The 23,127-nt window shown below is 45.1% G+C and overlaps 2 protein-coding genes across 2 annotated transcripts; both read left to right on the top strand.

Moving 5' to 3' along the window:
* The first annotated feature begins 615 nt into the window (after nucleotides 1-615).
* Nucleotides 616-11,710, top strand: rspry1 (ring finger and SPRY domain containing 1). Its single transcript, XM_032546377.1, has 15 exons — nucleotides 616-966; nucleotides 2,002-2,593; nucleotides 4,063-4,115; nucleotides 4,970-5,082; nucleotides 5,368-5,494; nucleotides 5,617-5,675; nucleotides 5,845-5,911; nucleotides 8,755-8,886; nucleotides 9,449-9,564; nucleotides 9,962-10,105; nucleotides 10,173-10,284; nucleotides 10,427-10,529; nucleotides 10,929-11,081; nucleotides 11,225-11,329; nucleotides 11,436-11,710. The coding sequence occupies exons 2-15, from the start codon at nucleotides 2,205-2,207 to the stop codon at nucleotides 11,530-11,532; spliced, it is 1,770 nt and encodes a 589-aa protein (XP_032402268.1). The 5' UTR covers nucleotides 616-966; nucleotides 2,002-2,204; the 3' UTR covers nucleotides 11,533-11,710.
* Nucleotides 11,711-11,742: 32 nt separating this feature from the next.
* arl2bp (ADP-ribosylation factor-like 2 binding protein) lies at nucleotides 11,743-19,609 on the top strand. The gene is made up of 9 exons (XM_032546558.1): nucleotides 11,743-11,785; nucleotides 17,095-17,484; nucleotides 17,618-17,747; nucleotides 17,878-17,926; nucleotides 18,258-18,319; nucleotides 18,398-18,504; nucleotides 18,740-18,825; nucleotides 19,044-19,140; nucleotides 19,246-19,609. Exons 2-9 carry the CDS (start codon nucleotides 17,401-17,403, stop codon nucleotides 19,327-19,329), a joined length of 699 nt encoding a protein of 232 aa, XP_032402449.1. The 5' UTR covers nucleotides 11,743-11,785; nucleotides 17,095-17,400; the 3' UTR covers nucleotides 19,330-19,609.
* Nucleotides 19,610-23,127: the final 3,518 nt, after the last annotated feature.

Below are 23,127 nucleotides of genomic sequence, written 5' to 3'. Positions count from 1 at the left end.
AACAGTGAAAAACCGTTGACATAACCGTTGAAAATAACTATTATTCATACATTTATCAATGTCACAATTTAAATATTTAGTTTACAAACTAAATATTTAGCCTCAAAATTGCATATTTAGTTAGGAAGCTAAATATAATATATATATATATATATATATATATAGCAAATACCTATTTATTTTTAACAACATATTTAGTTCTTAACTAAATATAAATATTTACTTTCCACACTAATCATTGAATTAACAAACCAAATATTTCAATTTCAAACTAAATATGGCTAAATATTTAGGTCCAAGCTGAATATTTAGCAAATGTACAAATTGGCTTGAACGTAGTTACATCAAAAATATTTAGCTTGTCTGCTAAATATTTAGTTAGCAAGTTAAATATTTAGTTCAGAAAATAAATATTTAATTTAGAGCTAAATAGTTAGCTCAGACTTAACCATTTGGTTGAGCACTGAATATTTAGCTTAAAAAACTAAATATTTTAATGACAGGCTAAATAAACCAAATTATTGCTGTATTTTTTGTGCCTAAATGTCAGTAAGTGGTCATCCCGTAAACGAAACTGTGAAAAGATCCGAGCGGAAGTCCAGCTTTCTCCTCCCTCATTCCTCTCCTCCACAACAGAAGAAGAAGAAGAAGAAGAACAGCAGCCTTTTAGCTGCCGACGCTACGCGGAACTTAGCGAGCAGCTAGCTGGATAGCCTGTCCGCTGCTGCTATCTGTGGGGGTTTATTTTCTCTAACAGAGCCTCTCGGTGCTGCAGTCTCAGCCAGGCGGTGTGAATGTCCCCCAGAACTTCCGTAGAGTTTATTATCACCTTTAACTGGCTGTTTCTGTCGCTTTCTGACAGAGAAACCAGAGGAGTGTTGAGCTAGGCTAACAGTTAGCAGGCTAGCTTTCTAACCATTTTGTTCTGGATCCAGCTCGCTTTAAACCGGCTCATACCGCAGATCTGTGAGTATACTTTTTATTTTTTAAATCGGTGAACTTTATAGTGAAAATGATGAGTTAACGTTTATTCGGTTTGTTTTTTATCTTATAATGTTATTGTTAGGCTGGCGTGCTAGCCTAGCTGAAAAGCTTTTGTTTGTCAACAATGTATATTTATAAGATATAATTTTACCGATCAGCTACTTCACAAACATCACCCAGGTTTCCCCCAGAAAACTCACTAGGCCTGGTGGCTGGGCGCCCGGCAGGCAGTCATCCATCCATCCAGCGGCCCGCCTGTCTTTGAGTTAAATGTCTAAAGTTGACAGGAGATTTGAAAATATCACTTGATAATTATGTGTTATTGGAAGATTGGAAGATTAATATCTGAACACCAACTATAACGTCTTAAAAATGCAACCATAAAAAAACTTAAATAAATAAGCATATAAATAAGCATTGCTTAACCTGGTGGCCCGCAAGGCTTATGATACCCTGAGAGAAACCCTGATCACGGTTCATGGTTAAAAGAGCCCCACAGTTTTCCTCCAGTAAAGTAACAGTCATTCTTTTAAGTGAAATTATTGCTGTAGGAGATCCTTACAGAACTTGAATATAAGTATTTTTCTTTGGACTTTTAGAAGTATTATTTTCAAAATGTTTCAGTTAAAAGCTACTGTCTGTATCCCAAAGAGAAATTTGATGCTTTAATAACTCATGTCATCCAAGTATCTTAAGACAGAGGGCAGGAAGGAGCTCCAGTAGCTGTCAGTCTTGCAGTGAATCTGGATAAGTCTCTGACTAAAGACAGTTGCTGTATGACATTCTCGTGCTAACAGCTCAACTGCATGTTCTGAAAGAGTTTGAATTAGATTAGGATTTGGCTCATTTATAAGATGAAGAACAAATATCATATTTTCAAAGCAAACTGATGCAGTTTCTGTACAGAGTTTTAAAGATCAGCTGAGCTTTTTGCCAGTAGTTTCTCATGTTGCTTGTTGTTCTGATGAAATGAATGTCCGGAGTTTCTTCTGCTCTGATTGGTTCTTATCTCTGCAGCTCAGAGGTCCAGATGAAGCTGTCCTCCTGAACCCGGTGCCCTCGGTGATGTCCACAGCTCGTGTGGCTTCAGGCTCCGCCCCCTGACGTTCCATGTGTCGTTGAACCCCTCCGATCTCCTCTAGGCAACAGAATGAGTGGCGCCGCTGACCCGACCCAGCCCACTGAGAAGAGGAGCCCCAAACCACGGCTCTCCAAATGATATGATAGTAGCTGCCTGGATCACTTTCTGTGCCTGTAGGAGCCTCGCCCAGCTGCTGCTGCTCCTCTCCCCCTCGGCGCCCCCGGCCCGGGAGACGCTCGCCGCCACCCGCCTCGGTGCCATGGGCAACAGCTGCGTGTGCAGAGAGGACAGCGACCTAGAAGACCACCGCCACGACTCGGCCTCCAGAGCCACCTCCAGAGCTCAGGCCCGCCGGGTCGACCACGGCGCCGCCGTCGGAGCCGACGCCGCCGACAGAAGCGGCCGGCCCAGAGATCCGGTCCGACCGCCGCGCCGCGGCCGCGGCCCACACGAGCCCAGACGGAAGAAGCAGAACGTGGACGGGCTGGTGCTGGACACGCTGGCTGTCATCAGGACGCTGGTGGACAAGTAAGTCCTGAGACAGGAAGGCGGGTCCAATCGGGTCAGCTGGAAGCAAGCAGGCACCAGCAGGTCAAGTAAGGTGGTTCCCTCAGAGTTAGGGCAGTTCTGTGATTCTCAATCTTGGTTCTCTCACTGTTCAGTTCATTTCCTGTTCAGTTCATTTCCTGTTCAGTTCGTTTCCTGTTCAGTTCGTTTCCTGTCTCAGAAGCTCTCACCGTGTTAAACCTGCAGGTCAGTGGTGCAGCGTTAGCAGTAGCTTCCTGCTCTGTGGTGACGTATTGTATTAGCAGTGGACCTGTGCTGGTTCTGATCTGTTGCTTAGCGACTGAGATGCTGAAGAAGAGCAGGGAGGAAAATGTTTTAGTCTGTTTTTTTTCCTGCTTTTCTTCGCTCGCTAACAGACCTCCTGAGGTGCGCTGCAGCTGGTTATGGCTGCGGCTGAGGTTCTGTATATGAATGCTATGTTATGGTCTGACCTCTGACCCCAGACGGGTTAGAAGGTTCTGGTTGAACTGTGACCAGGTGTTCTGATCTAATGATGTCATAGTTTCTGTTATGAAGCTGCTCTGCAGGTTTCTAAGCGCTGCTGTTCACCTCCTGTTGTGCCTTTTGCCTCTGGTGGTGTTTTTTTAATCTCAGCTGGATGTTCTCTTTGGACCAGTTGGACCAGTTCAGCCCAGTTCAGCTGTGGGCTGTTTGAGCAGTTTCCAGTCAGCAGCAGCAGAAAGCGCCGCCTGACCAGAGCAGAGCATCATGGGTCGGATCCAGCAGCACCGACTCATGTCTGCCTTGTGTTTGGTTCACTGGAACCTCAGACTTATTATGCTAATGCTCCATCAGGCTTTTAGCTCCAAAGCCGTTCATAAAACACACATTACTATTATATCCTAGGGTGGGACTTCAACATGTTAATTTTTATTTATAAATTACAGACATATTAAAATGTTTAACGCAATTAATCTTTTATTTTTACATACAAAAGTCCAGAATCATAAATGTGACGAATGAGCTACATCCGCTAGCAGCTGCGACGCCTCTTGCTTCATTTCTGCTTCTGAACGATCTGATTGGACGATGGAAAAGACTGCTGTTATGTTCAACTTGTGCTAAGAGGAGTAAGCCTATTAGAAGCTATGCTAGCATGAAATAGCATCTCAATGTTAGCATGTAGCAGCTAATGCTAATGTCAGTGTCCACAGTCCAGATTTCTAAAGATCCATGAACGATCAGAGAAACTCTGGAAAGATGAACGGATAGAAAAACGTTTTGCTCCAATCTGATGAAGAACCTGAAGATTAAAAACTAAAAATATTTTTGTTGCTGAGCTCAGGTTGACATTATATAGTTTTGGATTAATTGTCATTAACTACAGACCCTGAGGTTACCTCTATTAAAAGTTGGATAGATTTTCTGTAGTTAATTTGGGTGAAGTGAGCAGGATGTTCACCTGTGATGACATGTTTTGTGTCTTTCAGTGACCAGGAACCTCCTTATTCCATGATCACGCTGCATGAGATGGCAGAGACAGGTAAGTCGCTTACAGCAACACACGGGCTTCCATCCTGATCTGTGACGCTCTGTCATCAGAGGCTGACTTGGTCCTGATCAGATTGTTCAGATAAAAGCTGGTTTAGGTATTTGATCGGTTCCTGGATCTCAGCAGATCCTCTCTGGACTGAAACATGTCTGCTGCCTCGCCTAGAATCTTCCTCGTTCTGCCTGACCCGATCCAGACTTTTCATTTGTTCCCCCATCTAACATCTAATGTCTGTGTGAGATGCATTAGATGTCAGTAATCCAGCAGGATTATAAACTAGTTTTCCTTAAGCTCTAGGAATCTCTCTGCAGCGTTGGTTGGGTGGAAGTTTGGGTCGACTCGGCCTTAGGAGACGGCTGAACGTTCAGCAGCAGCTCCCTTCCTGTTGGGTTCCGTCTCATTTTAATGTCATTAATCTCCGTCTCTTCATGCAAATGGATTTAGTAGTTGGCTTATATTTGCTGAGTTTTCCTCTGTGCTGTGCGGCTGGAGGTTCTGTCCACGGCGCCGTGTGGCTCTGCCTGCATTATTCATGAGCAGGTTGACTTGCAAACGAGGTGGGAAGTAATTTATGCCTTAATGAAGAGGAAATGCCTGCTTTCATTATGTTGCACATTGTAATCAAGAGCGAGGACAAATTACTCATAAAATTTCATGGGAAACTAAAGCAGGAGATGAGAAATTAGAACATGTTAATTTAATAAACTGGAACTTTTTATTGTTAGTGTCTTGACCAGCTGTGTTCATGAACACATTTAAAGAGGTTTTGAGTTAAAATCTGGTTATTTATTCAGTTTATTCCCTTCTTTATAAATGATTTTGCTGCTGACTGTGTTTTCTCCCAGACGACGGTTGGCTGGAGGTGGTCCAGTCTCTGATTCGAGTGATTCCATTGGATGATCCGCTCGGTCCTGCAGTCATCACCCTCCTCCTGGATGAGTGTCCTCTTCCTACCAAGGTGTGGAATCTGGAATAATCTGCGTCCCCAGGCTGCTTCAGGCATCAACAATAATCAGGAAGCTGCCTGGCTTCATTTCCAACCTGCCTTTGACTTTCTGTTTCATTTATTGTTTAATTACATGAGCTGTGTTAGAGGAATGAGTCGCTGCTGCTGCAATGTTTGAGTCATGATCATCTGTGTGCCGCCTTTATGTTGAGAAACAAAACGCAATGCACCACAAAAGGTGTGGCGTTTTGTGACGCCGTGTGACATTATGTGGGTCAACGGCCGTTTTCCTTCCAGGACGCTCTGCAGAAACTGTCAGACATGTTGAGTCTGAGCGCTACGGTGGCCCAGCAGGACGCTCTGAACCCGGCTAAGCACAGAAACACCACGGCCGTCCTGGGCTGCCTGGCTGAGAAACTAGCAGGTACGGTCAGAAAGCCCTGCTTCCTGCAGCCGGGGGAGTTTGAGCGCTGCTGAATTTTGACCTTCGATGTTGTTGGTAACGCTTCATTATTGCTCCAGTTACCCAGCTGCTTTCTTCCCCAGGACCAGCCAGCATTGGGTTGTTGAGTCCTGGAACCCTGGAATACCTTCTGGAGAGCCTGGTGAGCGCTCTCTGTTTCTGGGTCAGAGGTCATGCATGGTTGGTCGCACTGCATGCTGGGTAATCATGCAGGACCAGTTGGGACGTCGGTCCGTCCTCTAATGTGTAAATCTGGTCAGACTGTTGAATGTTTGAGGGGAACGTTGCTGACTGATTGTGTCTCCATGTAGAGCGCCGACTCCCACCCGACTGTCATGCTGTTCGCTCTCATTGCCCTGGAGAAGTTCTCCCAGACCAGTAGGTGGAGCCGACTCATCGCCGATCTGATCCAGCTGAGAAGCAGTTCATGCAGAGGATTTTAATCTAGATAACACGTCTGCTCAGTCATCTCGTTTTCTCCTGGCATCCGTGTTTGTTTTCAGCCTAGAATGAGCCGAGGTGATGCTGTGCTGCAGTTTTCATCCCGTTAGTCCAGGGGTCGGCAACCTTTTCTATTCAAAGAGCCATTTGGGACCGCCTCCCAATAAAAAGAAAGCACTTGGAGCCACAACCCATTTTGACGTCGTATATATAAAACCTATATGCTATGTACAAAAATCGATACTATGTTGCGTTTATGAAATCAACGAACTTCTGCAGAGAACACAAAATTTTATTTCTGCATGTAACAAAACGCATTTTACACTTTGTTGATGCTCAATTTCAAACAAAATACCCTCTGTCTAATTGGGTCTTTGTATTTAAGAAATAAAAATCAAAACTTACCCAACCCGCACTGAAGGAAACATAGAAACAGAATGCAGTCACCTGTCCTCCTCTTATTCAGGAGATAAAAATCAAAACTTATCCAAATATTATCCACCGGCACTGAACGAACCAAGCAAACCAAAAAATGCGCAGTCTGCTTCTGTGTCCCGTAGTTCGGTACGGCGCCCCCTAGGGGACACGGGGAAGTTTTTTTCTTTTGCGTTCCCTCGCAATATTGTACTGGTCAGTTATGCAGCATAATTGAATCCTGTAAGCCTTTCTTACGGTGGGCGCCGTACTTTCTGCTTTAATGGTTATGTGAGGTTTTTCCATGAATGTTAATATCTTTTTGTGAAATATCTGAAGTTTTATATCTTTCTTAGAAAGGCACCACAAACCTACGATATAAACAGAAACCTTCCGTAAGTAGGAAAGAAATAAAAACACATTATAATTTGGACTATTTCTGAGTTATTATAATAAATCATCTGACAGTTTTGATTGTGTCTCTGTTGTTCTAGTCTGAATGGTTTAAAGAGCTGCTTTCAGTGCCGCTCCATCTTAGCCTTAACAGACATAAACATGCAGTAAAAAATAAATCGATTTTCAATCTGTGTTTTGCACCAAACAGTTTTTATTATTAACAAGTTTTTATTATTAAAAACACGACAAACTAATGATGGTAAAGGGCAGCACTGGGTTAACTCGGGGAATCTCATCTGTCCGTTTATCAATCAAGTCCAGATCATTTCTTTATTCTGTCACAATTATCGATTTATTCCATTTTGATGATCAGGCTCCAAACTTTGCAAGGACTGACCGCCCCGCTCACCGCTTCCTCATACACACAAAGCCAGTTTCCTTCCCATTCACACCTGGTGACGTCACTCCCACGTCGACACACCTAAGTGTCAAATCCGCTGCTCCTGTCATATCAATAATTACTTATTTCATTCATATGGCTCTTACAGAGCCTCAGTGAAAACTTGTTTATTATTATTAACTGTTTGGTGCAAAACACAGATTGAAAATCGATTTATTTTTTACTGCATGTTTATGTCTGTTAAGGCGAAGATGGAGCGGCACTGAAAGCAGCTCTTTAAACCATTCAGACTAGAACAACAGAGACACAATCAAAACTGTCAGATGATTTATTATAATAACTCAGAAATAGTCCAAATTATAATGTGTTTTTATTTCTTTCCTACTTACGGAAAGTTTCTGTTTATATTGTAGGTTTGTGGTGCCTTTCTATCCTAAAGAAAGATATAAAACTTCAGATATTTCACTAAAAGATTCTAACATTCATGGAAAAACCTCACATAACCTTTTATTAAAGCAGAAAGTACGGCGCCCACCGTAAGAAAGGCTTACAGTGTTAAATTATGCTGCATAACTGACCAGTACAGTATTGCGAGGTAACGCAAAAGGAAAAAATCCCCATGTCCCCTAGGGGGCGCCGTACGTTTCAGCCTTTCGCATCAGCTCCGAAACGGCCTTTTTTCTCTCCTCTCCCTCGGGATATTTTTTAGTGTTTGCTCTTGAAATGTCTTTCAACATTTGACTTCTTGTTGTTTGCCAGTCTTTCGCCACATATTAAGCAGAAGGTGAACCAGTTTCATCAGCGGTGAAAGCAAAATGATCTGTCCACGTAGCATTAAATGTTCTGCCATCTTCACAATGTTTCCTTTTCTTGGATTTATTCATGATGTATCTTCCAGGCAAAGATCAAAAAGTCAATAAATCAGTGCGCTAAAAAAACGCGGTCTGCCAGACATGTGGGGTTCGCCAGGAAAGCCTGTCGCACATCGGCGGACATGACGTATATTTTGGGTGCTAAAAATGTTCAAAACTTTTATTTTAATGTTACAAGTTTACCATAATCTTCAGATTTAGAAATTTATTTTAAAATGATTTTAATTTATAATTTTTGAATGATTTAATTTTAATAAAATATTCTATTTCCCAAAGTCACTGGGAGCCACAACAGAAGGATGAAAGAGCCACACGGGGCTCCGGAGCCATCGGTTGCCGACCCCTGCGTTAGACCATCCACAGTCCGGGTTCACTACTTATTGTTCATGAACATTAGAAAACATTCCCTGTTCTTTAGTGTTCCTTCATAACATGTTGACACATTTTCAACAAAAAAGCAACAAGATAAGAAAATCCTCCCTGGTCCTCACTGCGCATCGTAGCGTTTCTCGTCCGGCAGCATAATTTTTTGTCAGAACCGTTCGCTCCGTCAGGCTCAAACTGCGTTTAACTTTTTTATGACTTTAAAAATGTCGTTTTATTCACTCAGGATAATTTGTTTATTTTACGGTGAAAACATTTGCTGGAATAAGAAGTTTTTTGTTTTTTATTAAATTAGTTTCATCATCTTGTTTCAGGTGAGAACAAGCTGACTGTGTCAGAGTCGTCCATCAGCGATCGACTCGCTGTCCTGGAGTCGTGGGCGGACCACCAGGACTACCTGAAGAGGCAGGTGGGCTTCTGCTCACAGTGGAGCCTGGACAACCTGTGTGAGTGAAACTGTGGCGCAGCCCGGACCAGGAAGTAGACCAGACCAGGATCAGACATTAGACTGCATCGGGATCAGAAACTAGACCAGGATCAGACATTAGACTGGACCGGGATCAGAAACTAGACCAGACCAGGAAGTAGACCAGACCAGGATCAGACATTAGACTGGACCGGGATCAGAAACCAGACCGGACCAGGAAGTAGACCAGACCGGGATCAGACATTAGACTGAACCAGGATCAGAAACTAGACCGGACCAGGACGTAGACCAGACCAGGATCAGAAACTAGACCAGGATCAGACATTAGACTGGACCAGGATCAGAAACTAGGCCGGACCAGGAAGTAGACCAGACCAGGATCAGACATTAGACTGAACCAGGATCAGAAACTAGGCCGGACCAGGAAGTAGACCAGACCAGGATCAGACATTAGACTGAACCAGGATCAGAAACTAGACCGGACCAGGACGTAGACCAGACCAGGATCAGAAACTAGAGTCTAGGCTACACAGACTCTGCGGCTCCAGATTGACGTGTTTCTCCGTTTCTCCCGGGTTCAGTCCTGAAGGACGGCCGTCAGTTCACCTACGAGAAGGTGAACCTGAGCAGCATCAACGCCATGCTGAACAGCAACGACGTCAGCGAGTACCTCAAGATTTCCCCGACTGGATTGGAGGTCAGTCTGGGTTCATTGGAGTGGAGACGGGATTTCTGGATGCTGATCTCTAGTTGACCTGTGGCTGACCTCCGGCTGACCCCGAGCAGCTGAGGTCACGAAGGACAGAGAAGGTCTTGCTATCGCCAAAGGTCAGCTGAGGTCAGGGCCCGTGTGCGGTTGGATCCCAGCGGTGCTGATGTGAAACGGCAGCTGATTGGCTGCAGTATTGCATATTTTGCACATGCTGATGTTAGGTGGGTTGTGTATCATGCTGTCAGCAGCAGGGCTCTCAGGCTGCAGGCCCATCTCAGCGGTTTCGGCCTTGTAAAGCTGCTACTGAGGCGTTTGTGCAGATTGAGGCCTCTGGTCTGCAGAGTTCGTGAGGTTTATCATCCTGTGTCGTCACGTTCTGCAGGCGCGGTGCGACGCCTCTTCCTTTGAGAGCGTGCGCTGTACGTTCTGCGTGGATTCGGGCGTCTGGTACTACGAGGTGACCGTCGTCACATCGGGCGTGATGCAGATCGGATGGGCCACCAAAGACAGCAAGTTCCTAAACCATGTAGGTAGCAGATCTGTGCTGCGCCTCGGCTTGCGTCGCTCCATTTAACGCCGTTCTGCTCCCACAGGAAGGCTACGGCATCGGAGACGATGAATATTCATGCGCTTATGATGGCTGCAGGCAGCTCATCTGGTACAACGCTCGCAGTAAACCTCATTCTCATCCCTGCTGGAAGGAGGGTGAGCCTTACGTCTAACGTTTCCTCAACTGTCCAAAGAACACACCAGCTTTTGATGGCTGGGTTGATCTCAGCATTCGGCCGCTAACTCGGCTCGCTTCGAGTGAAAACGGTGAAATCGTTTTGTGATCTGTCCGCTGCAGGAGACGCCATCGGCTTCCTGTTAGATCTGAACAAAAAGCAGATGATCTTCTATCTTAACGGACACCAGCTGCCGCCAGAGAAACAAGTCTTCTCCTCAGCCACGTAAGTTTCAGCGCCACTTCCCTCATCGCACACAGGAAGTAACACTTTGAGCAAAAACATCAACAGAGACCATTAAACATTTCTGATCAAATCTACTGTAATGAAGCTTCCTCTCAGTAATATTTAAGTAATCAGACTCATTTACAGAAACATAATCCTCCTGTGAGGCACAACTAATCAATCTGCTGATCACAGATCAACTAGTAAAGTCTGAGGTGGACCTGATGCTCAATAAGCGTCTTGGAATGATTTATTTTTCTGTTCGGTCGTATTATCTTCATGATTTGCTGCTTTTAGGTTATTAATGTTTCCTTTGTGCTGAGTGTGCAGCGGTGAGACGAACCAGTTAGTCGGCGCTGGTTCCTCTGGTCCGACTCGTTTCCTGTGGTTCTCCTGCAGGTCGGGTTTCTTCGCCGCCGCCAGCTTCATGTCCTACCAGCAGTGTGAGTTTAACTTCGGGGCCAAGCCGTTCCGCCATCCGCCCTCCGTCAAGTTCAGCACCTTCAACGACTTCGCCTCCCTCAAGCCCACCGAGAAGATCATCCTGCCAAGGTAGGAGCCCTGCTGCACCAGGGAGTGACCTTTGACCCCCATCCCGTTGTCGCTCTGTGTTCCTGGTTAACTAATAACGCTTGTGTAAGTCTGCTCATCCTGTTGTCATGGAAACGGTGATGATCGGTCGTTTGGTTCCCCAGACATCGGCGTCTTGCCTTACTGAAGCAGGTCAGCATCAGGGACAACTGCTGCACGCTGTGCTGCGACGTCATGGCCGACACGGAGCTGCGGCCCTGTGGACACGGGTAAGACTGCAGACCTGAGGCGGCCGCAGCATCTGTAGCGGCGGCAACATCTGTAGCTGCTGCTGCTGCTGTGGCTGCATCACTGACGCTCTCCCCCTCCCGGCAGTGGGATGTGCATGGACTGTGCCTTACAGCTGGAGACGTGTCCGCTGTGCCGCCAGGAGATCCAGACCCGAGTCAGACTCATCGCTCACGTCTCCTGACCAAGTTCACGCTCTTCCTCCTCCTGCTCCTCTTCCTCCTTCCTGATGAAGATGGCTCCGTGTTTCCCTGAGGAAGAGGAGGGGAGGAGTCTCCTCTTGGTGTTCTGATCTGGACCGGATCCTGACAGAACCAGCGCCTTGTTGAGGCAGCCCTCAGACCTGAGGATCCGTCCTGCAGCTGCAGACGCTGCAGAGCGTCTGCAGAGCGTCTGCTAGTGTTCAGCCGTCTGCAGGCTGCAGTATTAAATCTGAGGTACAGGCACGTTGATTCCATCAATATGCTAATTATTGTTCTCTAAAGGTAGCAGTTAATATTTCCTCCACGGCTTCTGTCTTTATGAACGGCCCCAAAACTCTTTGTTTGGCTTTATGCCACATTCTGCCGCTGATGAATTATAAGATTATCATTTATATTCCAAATTCAGTTTGTCCTGCAGCCAGGAAAGGAAACTCTGAGAACTCCTCAAGCTTCTGCTGTTTCACCCACATTCAACTGTCCTCTGGAGAACAGCGCCGCCGCTGGCTGGTGTGAGAACAGCGCCTCCGCTGGCTGGTGTGAGAACAGCGCCGCCGCTGGCTGGTGTGAGCGTCAGGGTTTCGGTTCTCTCCAGAAATCGTTTCTGCTGTTGCTTTATGGATTCAGCTGCTGGAAATGTTTCCATGAAGCTTTCAGGGTTTCATCAGATCTGATCTGGAAACAGATTCAACTGAAGCAACTAATAGGAACCGAAACATGTCAGGATGGTTCATCGAGTCACCTTGTTTCCTCCAAGCCAAGGGACGTGCCCCCCCCTGCTCCCCTAGTCCTCCGAGTCCCCCCGAGTCGTCCCTGTGTCTCTGGGTTCACTGAGCTGGCTTTCACAAACAGGTTCATGGATTTTTGGACCGCAGAATGTCTTTCGGGAAAAGTTGTTTGTACAACCAAACAAAACGCTTCAGTAGCTTTTGAAATCAAAGAGTGAATCATTTAACGGTCAAACAAATCCTGCAGAGGCAGCAGAGTTGATGGAAACCCTGGAAGAAGACGACGAGTCGGCACCTTAACGTGGAGCAGAAGAATCTGACTGGTTGGAAACCAGGTTCAGGATTGTAAAGATTAATTTGTGACTTGTATTTAAAATGTTTATAAAGGAATTATGATCCGGAGTTCCCAAAGATGTGATTTATAAAGAAATTGTTGTTTCTTGATTTGTGATATTTGTAATAAATGTATGTTAATGTGATCTCTGTCTGACTGACTCTGGTTTTCCAGCATCAACCAGAACCTGTGAAATTAAAATCCTGAAATGATTTGACCTTCAAAAAGTCCAACTGCTGAATAGATTTCATGAATTTATCTCACATGACTTTATTTCTGCTGGTTCTGGTTTCCAGCTTCAGCAACACTCAGATCCTCAGGAGATGCAAAGAGTTTAAGGCAGAAATCTGGGCCCAAACAACAGAACCTCCAGGTTCTGCTCTCAGATCTGGGTCTGGGCTCATTTTATCAATCAAGCAATCAAATTTTATCCGTATAGAACATTTCAGCAGGAAGGCATTTCAAAGAGCTTTACATCAAACAAACACAAAGTCAACAGAATCAACAATCAAACATGACATAAAGTCGAGTTCCATCGTTGAATTGATTATTGATTATGTTTCTAATAAAACTAACAGCAGCTTTTAGTCTGGATTTAAAGGATCTCAGTGTTTCAGCTGTTTTACAGTTTTCTGGAAGTTTGTTCCAGATTTGTGGTGCATAGAAACTGAATGCTGCTTCTCCTTGTTTGGTTCTGGTTCTGGTTCTGGATGCAGAGCAGAACCAGAACCAGAACCTGAGAGGTCTGGAAGGTTGATACAACAGCAGCAGATCTTTAATGTATTGTGGTGCTAAGCCGTTCAGTGATTTATAAACTAACAGGATTTCAGCTACAGGGAGCCAGTGGAGGTTCTGGAGAACTGGGTTTATGTCTCTATCCTCCTGGTTCTGGTCAGAACTCCAGCAGCAGCGTTCTGGATCAGCTGCAGCTGGAGGATTGATTTGTTGGACAGACGCTGCTGCAGGAATCAAAGCGACTGGATGAGTTTCTCTAGATCTCACTGAGACATTAGTCATCTAGATGTTGTTCATCTGATAGAAGGTGACTTTGTGACCGTCTTTATGTGGCTCTGAAGGGTCAGGTCAGAGGTCATCACTACTCCCAGGTTTCAGGATGATCACTGGTTTGAGTTCTAATAACTGAAGCTGTGCATTGACTCTAGATCAGTGGTTCTTAACCTTTTTTGAGGTACCGAACCCATCAGTTTCATATGTGCAGTCACCAAACCCTTCTTTAGTGATAAATAAAAATTTTTTTTTTCCTAATTCAAGACATAGGTATATGTTTTTTTTACTGGTGCACAAAATGAGCCGCGCATGAACGTCACTTTGCTCAAAGAACAAAACCATGAACTCACAGCAAGTTACAGTGTTACTTTATTCTGGCCCCCAAAAAATATTTTGGCCCCATAAAAGAATTTCAGCCCCCAAAATATTTTTTTACTATTTTACTAATTAAAAATAAATTTGGATTTTTTCAAAGAATTAAAATTTTTTTAATAACTTAATTTTTTTTTTAATTTTAAATTTAGTTTGTTTTTTGTTGTTTTGAATCCACAAAATACTTTTTGGGGCCAGAATAAAGTATTGCACAAATTACATACCTGCAAATCAGTGAGACTCCTGCTGTTGTTTTTGGGAGACCAGTTCAGAGAGGCGTGGCTTCAGAGAGGCGTGGCTTCAGAGAGGCGTGGCTTCAGAGAGGCGTGGCTTCACCTTGGCAGGTGCATCTTCAGAGCAAAGTCTGTTCATTTTCTTCTTTTTTTGCTCGACATATTTAGTATGGATTAAAATATTAAGAAAGAAACCACGCAACGTACAACTACGACAGCCGCTGATACTGCGCGCACTAAATTCCCCGCAGCCCTGATTGGCCGAGCAATGTAACATGATCCTCTGCAGCAAGTGATGGCCAAGCGGGGCGCGTCATCACGACTTTACACAGGTGTGTCTTTACCTCCGCGGCAGAGGCTCCGCCGAACCCCTGAGACCGACTCATCGAACCCCAGGTTAAGAACCACTGCTCTAGATCTATAACTCTAGATCTGTAGCTCTAGATATATAACTCTAGATTGTTCTATATAATATCTTCAGTTTCTGTTCAGCTGGAGAAAGTTTTGTCTCATCCACACATTGATCTGTTCTCAGCATTTATTCAGTGACTGGATGGGGTCAAAGGTCACCTGGTGACATCATAATGTAGAGCTGTGTCATCAGTGTAGTTATGATAACTGATATTATTTCCTGTTATAACCTGAGCCAGTGGGAGCTTATAGATATTGAATCAGAGGATCCTAGGGTTGAACCTTGGGGAACCCCACATGTGACCTTTGACCTCTGATGAGAAGTTTCCAGTTGAAACAGAGAAATCCCAGTTCTTCATGTCAGATTCAAACCAGTTGAGTTCTGGACCAGAGAGTCCGACCCGACTCTCCAGGCGGTTCAGTAAATCAACACTGAGGTCCAACAGAACCAGAACCAGAACCAGCTCTGTCGTTCTCCCACAGTCTGTATTTATATGGACGTCATTGAACACTTTGACTAGGCCAGTCTCTGTGCTGTGGTAACCATGGAAACCAGACTGGAAGGAGTCAAAATTTAGTTAGGAAGCTGTTTAACTGTTGAAGCGTTTTCAGTAACTGCTGATGAGTCAGAGGTCAGTGTAGTGATTTTATCAGAGGTTTGATAACTGCTGGTTTCAAAGCCTGATGAGAGCCAAGAGTTACTATTTGGATCAGATCAGCAGCAACAGGCAGGACTTTGTTAAAGAAACGTTCTAGAGTTATAGATCTAGAACATCCAGACAGCAGGAACTGGAGCTTCACTGACTTATTATTTCTTCCAGGGTTTTATAATTTAGTGGCTGAAATTGGGTCATTTTTCCTGCATTAGTTGTGTTTGGGTTCAGCTTTGGTTCTGGCTTTAGAGTGGATCTGCACATTAATCTCCAGATTTTCTGAATTTTCTCTGAAAAGAATCTGGAAAACTTGTTGCAGGCGTCAGATTGAAGTTCAGGAGTTTCAGTCACTGGAGGGTTTGAGATTCTGTGGACTGTTGCAGATAAAGCTGGAGTTTTGTTCATGTTTTTATGACATCTGCCAAGAAAGCTTCCTTTTCATGTTTTAGTGTGTAATGGAAAATGTTCTAATGTGCTCCTCAACCCTCTTCTGCTTTAGGTATTTCTGCATAGTCTTATCATCAAGCTGCTCTCAAGACTTATGCAGTGTCATATAACAGCAGGAGAGCTCCTTGATCCCAGAGACTAAGTGTTACTTCCCCAACGTAGAACTTATCTGCCCTCTTTAGCACCAAAGAACAACCTTAACAATAGACAAATGGCCAAACCATCTGGGCTCCACAGAATCCCTGGTTCATCACAATCAGGGATTCACACCTCTAGTCCGATCAAGACTCTCTTCTCTCTTCTCTGATTAGAACCTATAAAAGGAAACCAGGTCCACTGTTGGTCAGAGCAGACTGACGGACTCCTTTCACTCTGTATTTCTGTTCTCACCTTGCAACGTTTTAATACATTTCTTATTTTTTCTCATCCAGATTCTTGTTAAAGTCATTACTTTCATGACATAGTGCTGAGTGATAGTTACCTAGACTTTCTTTATAGATGTCATAATAAACGTAAAGTTGAGTTTTACTCCATTTTCGTTCTGCTCTACGGCAGAGTTGAGCAGAACTGTTTGTGCATTCCTCCATGGAGATTTCTTCCTACCACACAACCTTCACTTTAATGGAATCAATGAAATCTGAAACTTTAGACTGAAAATCATTTACCAACTTATCTACATCATTACAGCTCAAGGGTGAGGAAGAAGAGTAGATTTGATTAAAAGTTTCTGCTGTGTTTTCAGTGAGAGAACGTTTTGTGATGGTTGCTGTTTGTCCAAGTGGGTTAAAAGATAAAGAACTTTCAAAGATAACAGGAAGTGATGCGACAGGCGACATCAGTTAGAGACATTGGAAATATTCACACCCTTACTGATAACCAGGTCCAGTGTGTGTCCTTGAGTGTGTGTTGCTTGTTTGACATGTTGTGTTAGACCAAAAGTCTCTAAAATATTAGCGAGCTTTTTTGCCCCTCTGTCTTGGGGGTTGTCAACATGAATGTTGAATCACCGACAATTATTAAACAATCATAATCAATACATATGAGAGATAGAAGCTCATTCAAGTCAGTAAAGAAATTTTCCACAAAAGTTGGAGTTTTGTATAGAGGTACTGTCAAAGTTCGTTTGTGGCCTTTAACCTCAATTCCAAGATACTCAAAAGAGGTGAAGAGACCCAAAGAGATTTTACTACAATTTATGGTATTCTTAAATATTGAAGCCACGCCTCCTCCTTTTTTATGTTTTCTATTTTCACTTAAAAACTTGTAGTTAGGAGGCGCTGATTCAATTAGCGATCGGTTCATTATTGTCATTCAACCGTTTCTGTCAGAAACATAACATCGATATTATGCTGCATCACAGCAGCGGACCCACTGGACCAGAACCAGAACCGGATGAGCTGATCGGACCCAGTGTTGGACCAGCACATGTTGGACCTCCAGCAGCCTGGGACCAGGTCTTGTAAGAAAATCTGTTCCCTCCGTGTCGGCAGCGCGCATTTGTAAGGCTTAATTGGCAAAAGCTGGAAACAGACCGATTCTCTTAAAAAACAAAATAAAGTAAGAAGACCTCGTTTATTTATTTATTTTATAATTTTGTTATGCTGCCGAAGGTTACAACCTTGACATGATTATATGAGTTGTTTTACCGACAAATCGATCAGATGAAATGAACGGATCCTCTCTGGCTGCAGTTCGCGCTCCCGACACAAGGGGGCAGAATGTCACACAACACCGGTTGTCCTCAGCCCAGGTGAGTTGGTTCTGATGTCTTTGTTCCCAATGTAAACCATCAACACTTTAACTTTTATATGACTTATTGATAAACACAATTTTTTAAAAGGAAGCTGCAGACTGAACATGTTTCCATCTTTTTCTCTACTTAGGAACCAAACGACCCCGGGATCTTGTTCTGCCGGAAGGTATTTAGAGACCCACATAATACAGCCGTTTCCTTGACAACGAGATTTCTTTGTCGATCACCAAACGGCTCCCACAAACAGATTTGTTCAGGAAGTAAGTAAACTAAAGTCTTCTAACAGATAAATTCATCAGAACCGGAACATGTTTAGACTGAACTCTATCGGTGTAATCGGATCTCTTAACGTGAACTGGTAACTGAACTGTTCTCTGTGTTGCCGCCCAGCTGAGACTGGACCGGTTCGTATGGAGGAGGAACTGTTCGCTCCGTCATGGTGGGTCAGCTGGTTTCCCGAACAGAACCAGCGGAGTTCGGTCTGTAAACAGAACCAGTCGCTTTGTTCGTTTCGGTCCAAATGGTTCCGATTCATTCAGAGCCTAGATGAGACGCTAGAACTGATTCATATGTGTTCATTTGATGATTCCTCTTCATCCACCCATCATTTATAGATTAGAACATTTTCAGTCCACTAAAACCGAACCTGGTCCATATGTGGTCGCTGTTGACACCAGAGCACTCCAGAATCGTGGTTCCGGTCAGACTGGTGACGATGTGTAGTGACATCACTTCCTGTTTGTGAACCTGGATGTCTGTCCTCCATGCAGCTCCTCGGCAGCAGAGGCGGCTTTCGACGTGGTGATCGGCTGCATCCTGGAGATCATCATGGGTAACTGAGTTCAACCTGCAGATGCAACCAGTACACCCAGCGCTCCCAGTTAGAGCCACTGGTTTGTGTTTCCTTCAGAGGAGGACTTCCAGCTGGTCCAGCGCAGCTTCTTGGACCGGCACTACCTGGAGTTTGAAGAGTCTGATGAGAACAAGCTGAGCTACACTCTGATCTTCAACGAATACGTGAGTGGCAGCATCATGGCTCTGATTGGCCCGGCGCTGGCAGCATCATGGCTCTGATTGGCCCGGCGCTGGCAGCATCATGGCTCTGATTGGCCCGGCGCTGGCAGCATCATGGCTCTGATTGGCCCGGCGCTGGCAGCATCATGGCTCTGATTGGCCCGGCACTGGCAGCATCATGGCTCTGATTGGCCCGGCGCTGGCAGCATCATGGCTCTGATTGGCTGTTGCTCTGCAGGTGGAGCTGCTGGAGAAACCTCTGGAGGAATGTCTGATGAAGAAGATCCCCGGATTCAACATGGCCAGCTTCATTCAGCTGCTGATGTGAGCTACGGAAACTCAGAGCTGCCAAACCATCAGAGCTAACATGGAGCCTATTCATGTTTCCATTCATATTTACAGAAGTTTGATTCTGTTTATGGTGATTTCTGGTTTAGACATGAAAAGACGCCGTCTAGCAGTTTTGAGCTTAGAAACTCAAATTGTGCTTCTGTTTCCTGGCCACCAGGTGGCAGACTGAAGCTTTCTCCTGTCTTCTGCAGGCAGCACAAAGAAGAAGTCCCAGACGAGATGTTTGACATGCTGCTCACCTTCATCGACTTCATGGCCTTCAAGGAAATGTTTGTCGAGTACCGAGCGGTGAGTGGAGGGCGCCGATCCGAGCAGATCAGGACGGAGGCAGACGCCGCAAACACCACAGACGCTGCAGACGCTGACCTCTGGTTGTGCTCCCTGTGTTTTCAGGCTAAAGAGGGTCGAGGTTTGGACCCGAGTCAGGATCTGCTGGTGACGTCTCTAAACCCGGCAGGTTCTGCTGGACACCAGTAGAACCACCAGAACCACCTTGGCCCTCATATTGGAGCTGCTTCGAGTCTGACAGAAACTCTGACCTGATTCAAGACTAAGAACTCACTGAGTGTTGGATGAATGGATGAATGAACAGATGAATGAGTGAATGAACAGATGAATGAGTGATCTGTGTTTGATCTAAGTTCTTGTTTCGTCTGAATTTATTGAAACTGAATAATTTTCTCTTCCTTCACTGAAGGTCGTCATAGTGATTTTAATGTTTGTGAATAAATTATCTTTGTCAGATTTCTGATGAAAATTTGTTCAAATTAATTTTTAAATGAAATTGACTGAAAGCTTAAGAGTCCTTTATTGTAAATGTTTCATAAAATGAGCTTTAAAAATCTGATTACAGTGAAAACATAAATGAAAACATGAACGTCTGGATCAGATCCTTCTGTGTAAACAAACATTTTCATTTAAAATGAAGGAAAAACAAACCAAACATTTGATCTAAACACAAATAATTTAAACTTTTATCATCAAGCTGCCGACTTTCTTTCCTTTAACTGGTTTTATTCACAGATTTTTTACTTCATTTCAAAATCTTCAATAATTCATGTGCAGCCACCATCAGCCTGAAGGTTCACTGGATTCGTTGGCGGCTGAGCCTGAGGTCGTCCTTCCACAGAGTTTTCACTCCGGGGTCACAAACAGAGTGGCTGGAATTTGCTGTGATCATCTTTAAGGTGTGGTTAATTATTAAAACATAATTCAGTTTCTCGGATTTCAGATTAAAAAATCATAATTTCTGGGAATTAAAAAGTTTTTTATGATTCAAATTTAAACATTTTGATCCTGGAGGAGAAATTCCCTGTTTCCTCCAGAACCTTCAGCATCTGGACTGAAATAGAGCCACGATGAACTAGTTCCAGGTCAAAGGTCAGTCGCTGCCTGTAAACAGAGATCCAGACGTTCAGGCGGAACCGGTCCATTCGGTAAACGGTGGAGCAAACCTTCACTCTGCGTTTAGCTTCAGGATTATCGGAACGCTGAGAATAAATCCCAAACGGGTCAAAAGGTTTGAGAAATGATTCCTGAGCTGGAGTTGAGAGAAAACATGAATCGGACCAGATCTGAACCAGTTGGTGGTTCGGTTCTGATCTGGTCAGATCAGATCTTCATCAGGTTGAGGAAGATCTCCAGAGTTTCCTTTTCTATCAAAGCAAGATGACGAGTCTGGAGAATTAGACGGATTGCTGAGCTCAGATGATTACTGGGTCCATGTGAAGGCCTGGTTCTGGTGGTCCTGGTTCTGGTGGTCCTAAGTGGGCACAGTGCTGGTGGCGGCGTTCCCTCCGTCGGCCCTCCAGTCCAGGTAGGACAGGTAAGCTCCGGCGCCGTACAGCAGCGTCAGCACCGCTCCAAAGAACTGCAGGGAGAGGAGAAACATCTGGAGACGGTCGCAGTCAGGGCTGCAGGAACAGCCGTTCCCTGAACAGCCGTTCCCTGAACAGCCCTGCAGGGTTAGGGTTAGACCTGCTAGCTGCACAGCAGGAACCCTGATGGGTCCCCACCTGGAGAAGCAACCAATCAACAGCTGGTTGGTTCTCCAGGCCCTGTTGATGCAAGCCTCCACGCTGTTGACCTCTGACCTCAACCTGTTGGCTGCTGTCTCTCGCTCACCTGACCATCATCTGAGAAGAAGCCGTTTGTATCAGAGTTCAGTGAAATCTTGTTAATTATTGTCCTTACAAATCATTTTCTGTTCAGATCCCTGGTTTCCTACTGCAAAGGGTCAAAGGTTAATGTTTTCACACCTTTAATCTGAAACTAGTGATGCGTTGTCGCTAACTGGTCGACGCAGTAAAAGCTGATCAGATGATCTGTGGGTGTGACGCCGTCATGTAGCTGTAAAACTCCTGATCTGTACTTTTCCATGTCAGACTTTAAATCCTGAGAGGATCTGGTCCAGATCTGCTGGACCCGGTCCAGATCTGCTGGATCCGGTAAAGAGAGGTTCAGAACCAAAGCCTGGACCTGGTTGGCCAGTCATCTCTGCTCCATGCTTTGGGTTTCGGTTTAAGCAGGGAACTTTCTCCGATCCACATCTGAAGATGCCGTCAGTTCCAGGCAGCGTTCCCATGGTAACGCAGCTAAATCTCTTAGTGATGACGAGGAGCGAGTTGGAGGCCGAGCTGCCAGCTACCATGGGAGGAAGATTCATTTTACAGACTCACAGCGATAATTTCGTTCTCACTCGCCTTCTTCATCCAGGCTAACCCAGCGTGGAGGAAGTAGGATGGCCATCACCATGGAAACGGACTCCCGCAGGCCTTCAGGTGTCCGTCTTCTGGTTTCATGGTCAGATGAAACACAGCGACAAGATGGCTGCCTGGAGGAGTGAGGCTCTCCGCCATGGTGGCGGCAGCGTCATGCTGTGGGGCTTGTAGCTTTGTGGAATAATGGAGAACTTACAGCGGCAGCGCCGATGTGTCCGACGAAGGACGGGATGAACACCCGGACCGTGGCGGCGTTGGTCAGGAAGGCGGTGAGGTAGAGCAGGGCGGCCACTCCGTTATACATCATCACCTGCAAACGACACCAGAACCGGGTCAGGTTCTGCTAAACAAGGATCTTCACTACTTTACCTTCTGTACTTCAAGTTTTTATCTAACGGTATCGGTACCGGTACCACCGGACCTCGGCGAGGCCCAGAAATGAGCCGCTCCACCTACAGTCATGGTCCAGGGAACGGCGGAGAGGATCTGGGGGACGCTGAAGAGCAGGACGAGGAAGAGGAGGGCGGTGAGGATCCACAGAGTGACGGCCACAAACATCACCCAGCCGTAGGCGGGGAACTGCCAGTAGGGGGCGCCAGCAATCAGAGCCCAGTGCAGCAGACCCAACACCTGCAGCACAGAGGAAGAGAGGCTGCAGGAGGAGAAGGCCAGGGGACCAGAACCAGAACCATCAGAACCATGATGAATTAATGAAGTGATTTTAATGTTTAATCTGGTGATGATTTCACTATGAATCTGCTGCAGATCTTCCTCTGTTCTCAGTAAAATTCAGAGCTGAAGTGATGCAGAGAACAGCAACTGGCAGGAAAGGTTTCATTCAGGTTTCACTCAGGTTTCACTCAGGTTTCATTCAGGTTTCACTCGGGTTTCACTCAGGTTTCATTCAGGTTTCACTCAGGTTTCACTCGGGTTTCATTCGGGTTTCACTCGGGTTTCACTCGGGTTTCATTCGGGTTTCACTCGGGTTTCACTCGGGTTTCACTCAGGTTGCATTCAAGTTTCACTCAGGTTTCATTCAAGTTTCACTCAGGTTTCATTCAAGTTTCACTCAGGTTTCATTCAGGTTTCACTCAAGTTTCACTCAGGTTTCATTCAAGTTTCACTCAGGTTTCATTCAGGTTTCGTTCAGGTTTCGTTCAGGTTTCACTCAGGATTCATTCAGGTTTCACTCTGGTTTCATTCAAGTTTCACTCAGGTTTCACTCAGGTTTCACTCAGGTTTCATTCAGGTTTCACTCAGGTTTCACTCGGGTTTCATTCGGGTTTCACTCGGGTTTCACTCGGGTTTCATTCGGGTTTCACTCGGGTTTCACTCGGGTTTCACTCAGGTTGCATTCGGCTTTCACTCAAGTTTCACTCAGGTTTCATTCAAGTTTCACTCAGGTTTCATTCAGGTTTCACTCAAGTTTCACTCAGGTTTCATTCAAGTTTCACTCAGGTTTCATTCAGGTTTCGTTCAGGTTTCGTTCAGGTTTCACTCAGGATTCATTCAGGTTTCACTCTGGTTTCATTCAAGTTTCACTCAGGTTTCACTC

This window comes from Xiphophorus hellerii, chromosome 2 (assembly GCF_003331165.1).
Source record: "Xiphophorus hellerii strain 12219 chromosome 2, Xiphophorus_hellerii-4.1, whole genome shotgun sequence".
NCBI classification, from domain to species: domain Eukaryota; kingdom Metazoa; phylum Chordata; class Actinopteri; order Cyprinodontiformes; family Poeciliidae; genus Xiphophorus; species Xiphophorus hellerii.
Note: the sequence above shows the minus strand (reverse complement) of the source record. Positions and strands in the feature narration are given on the sequence as shown.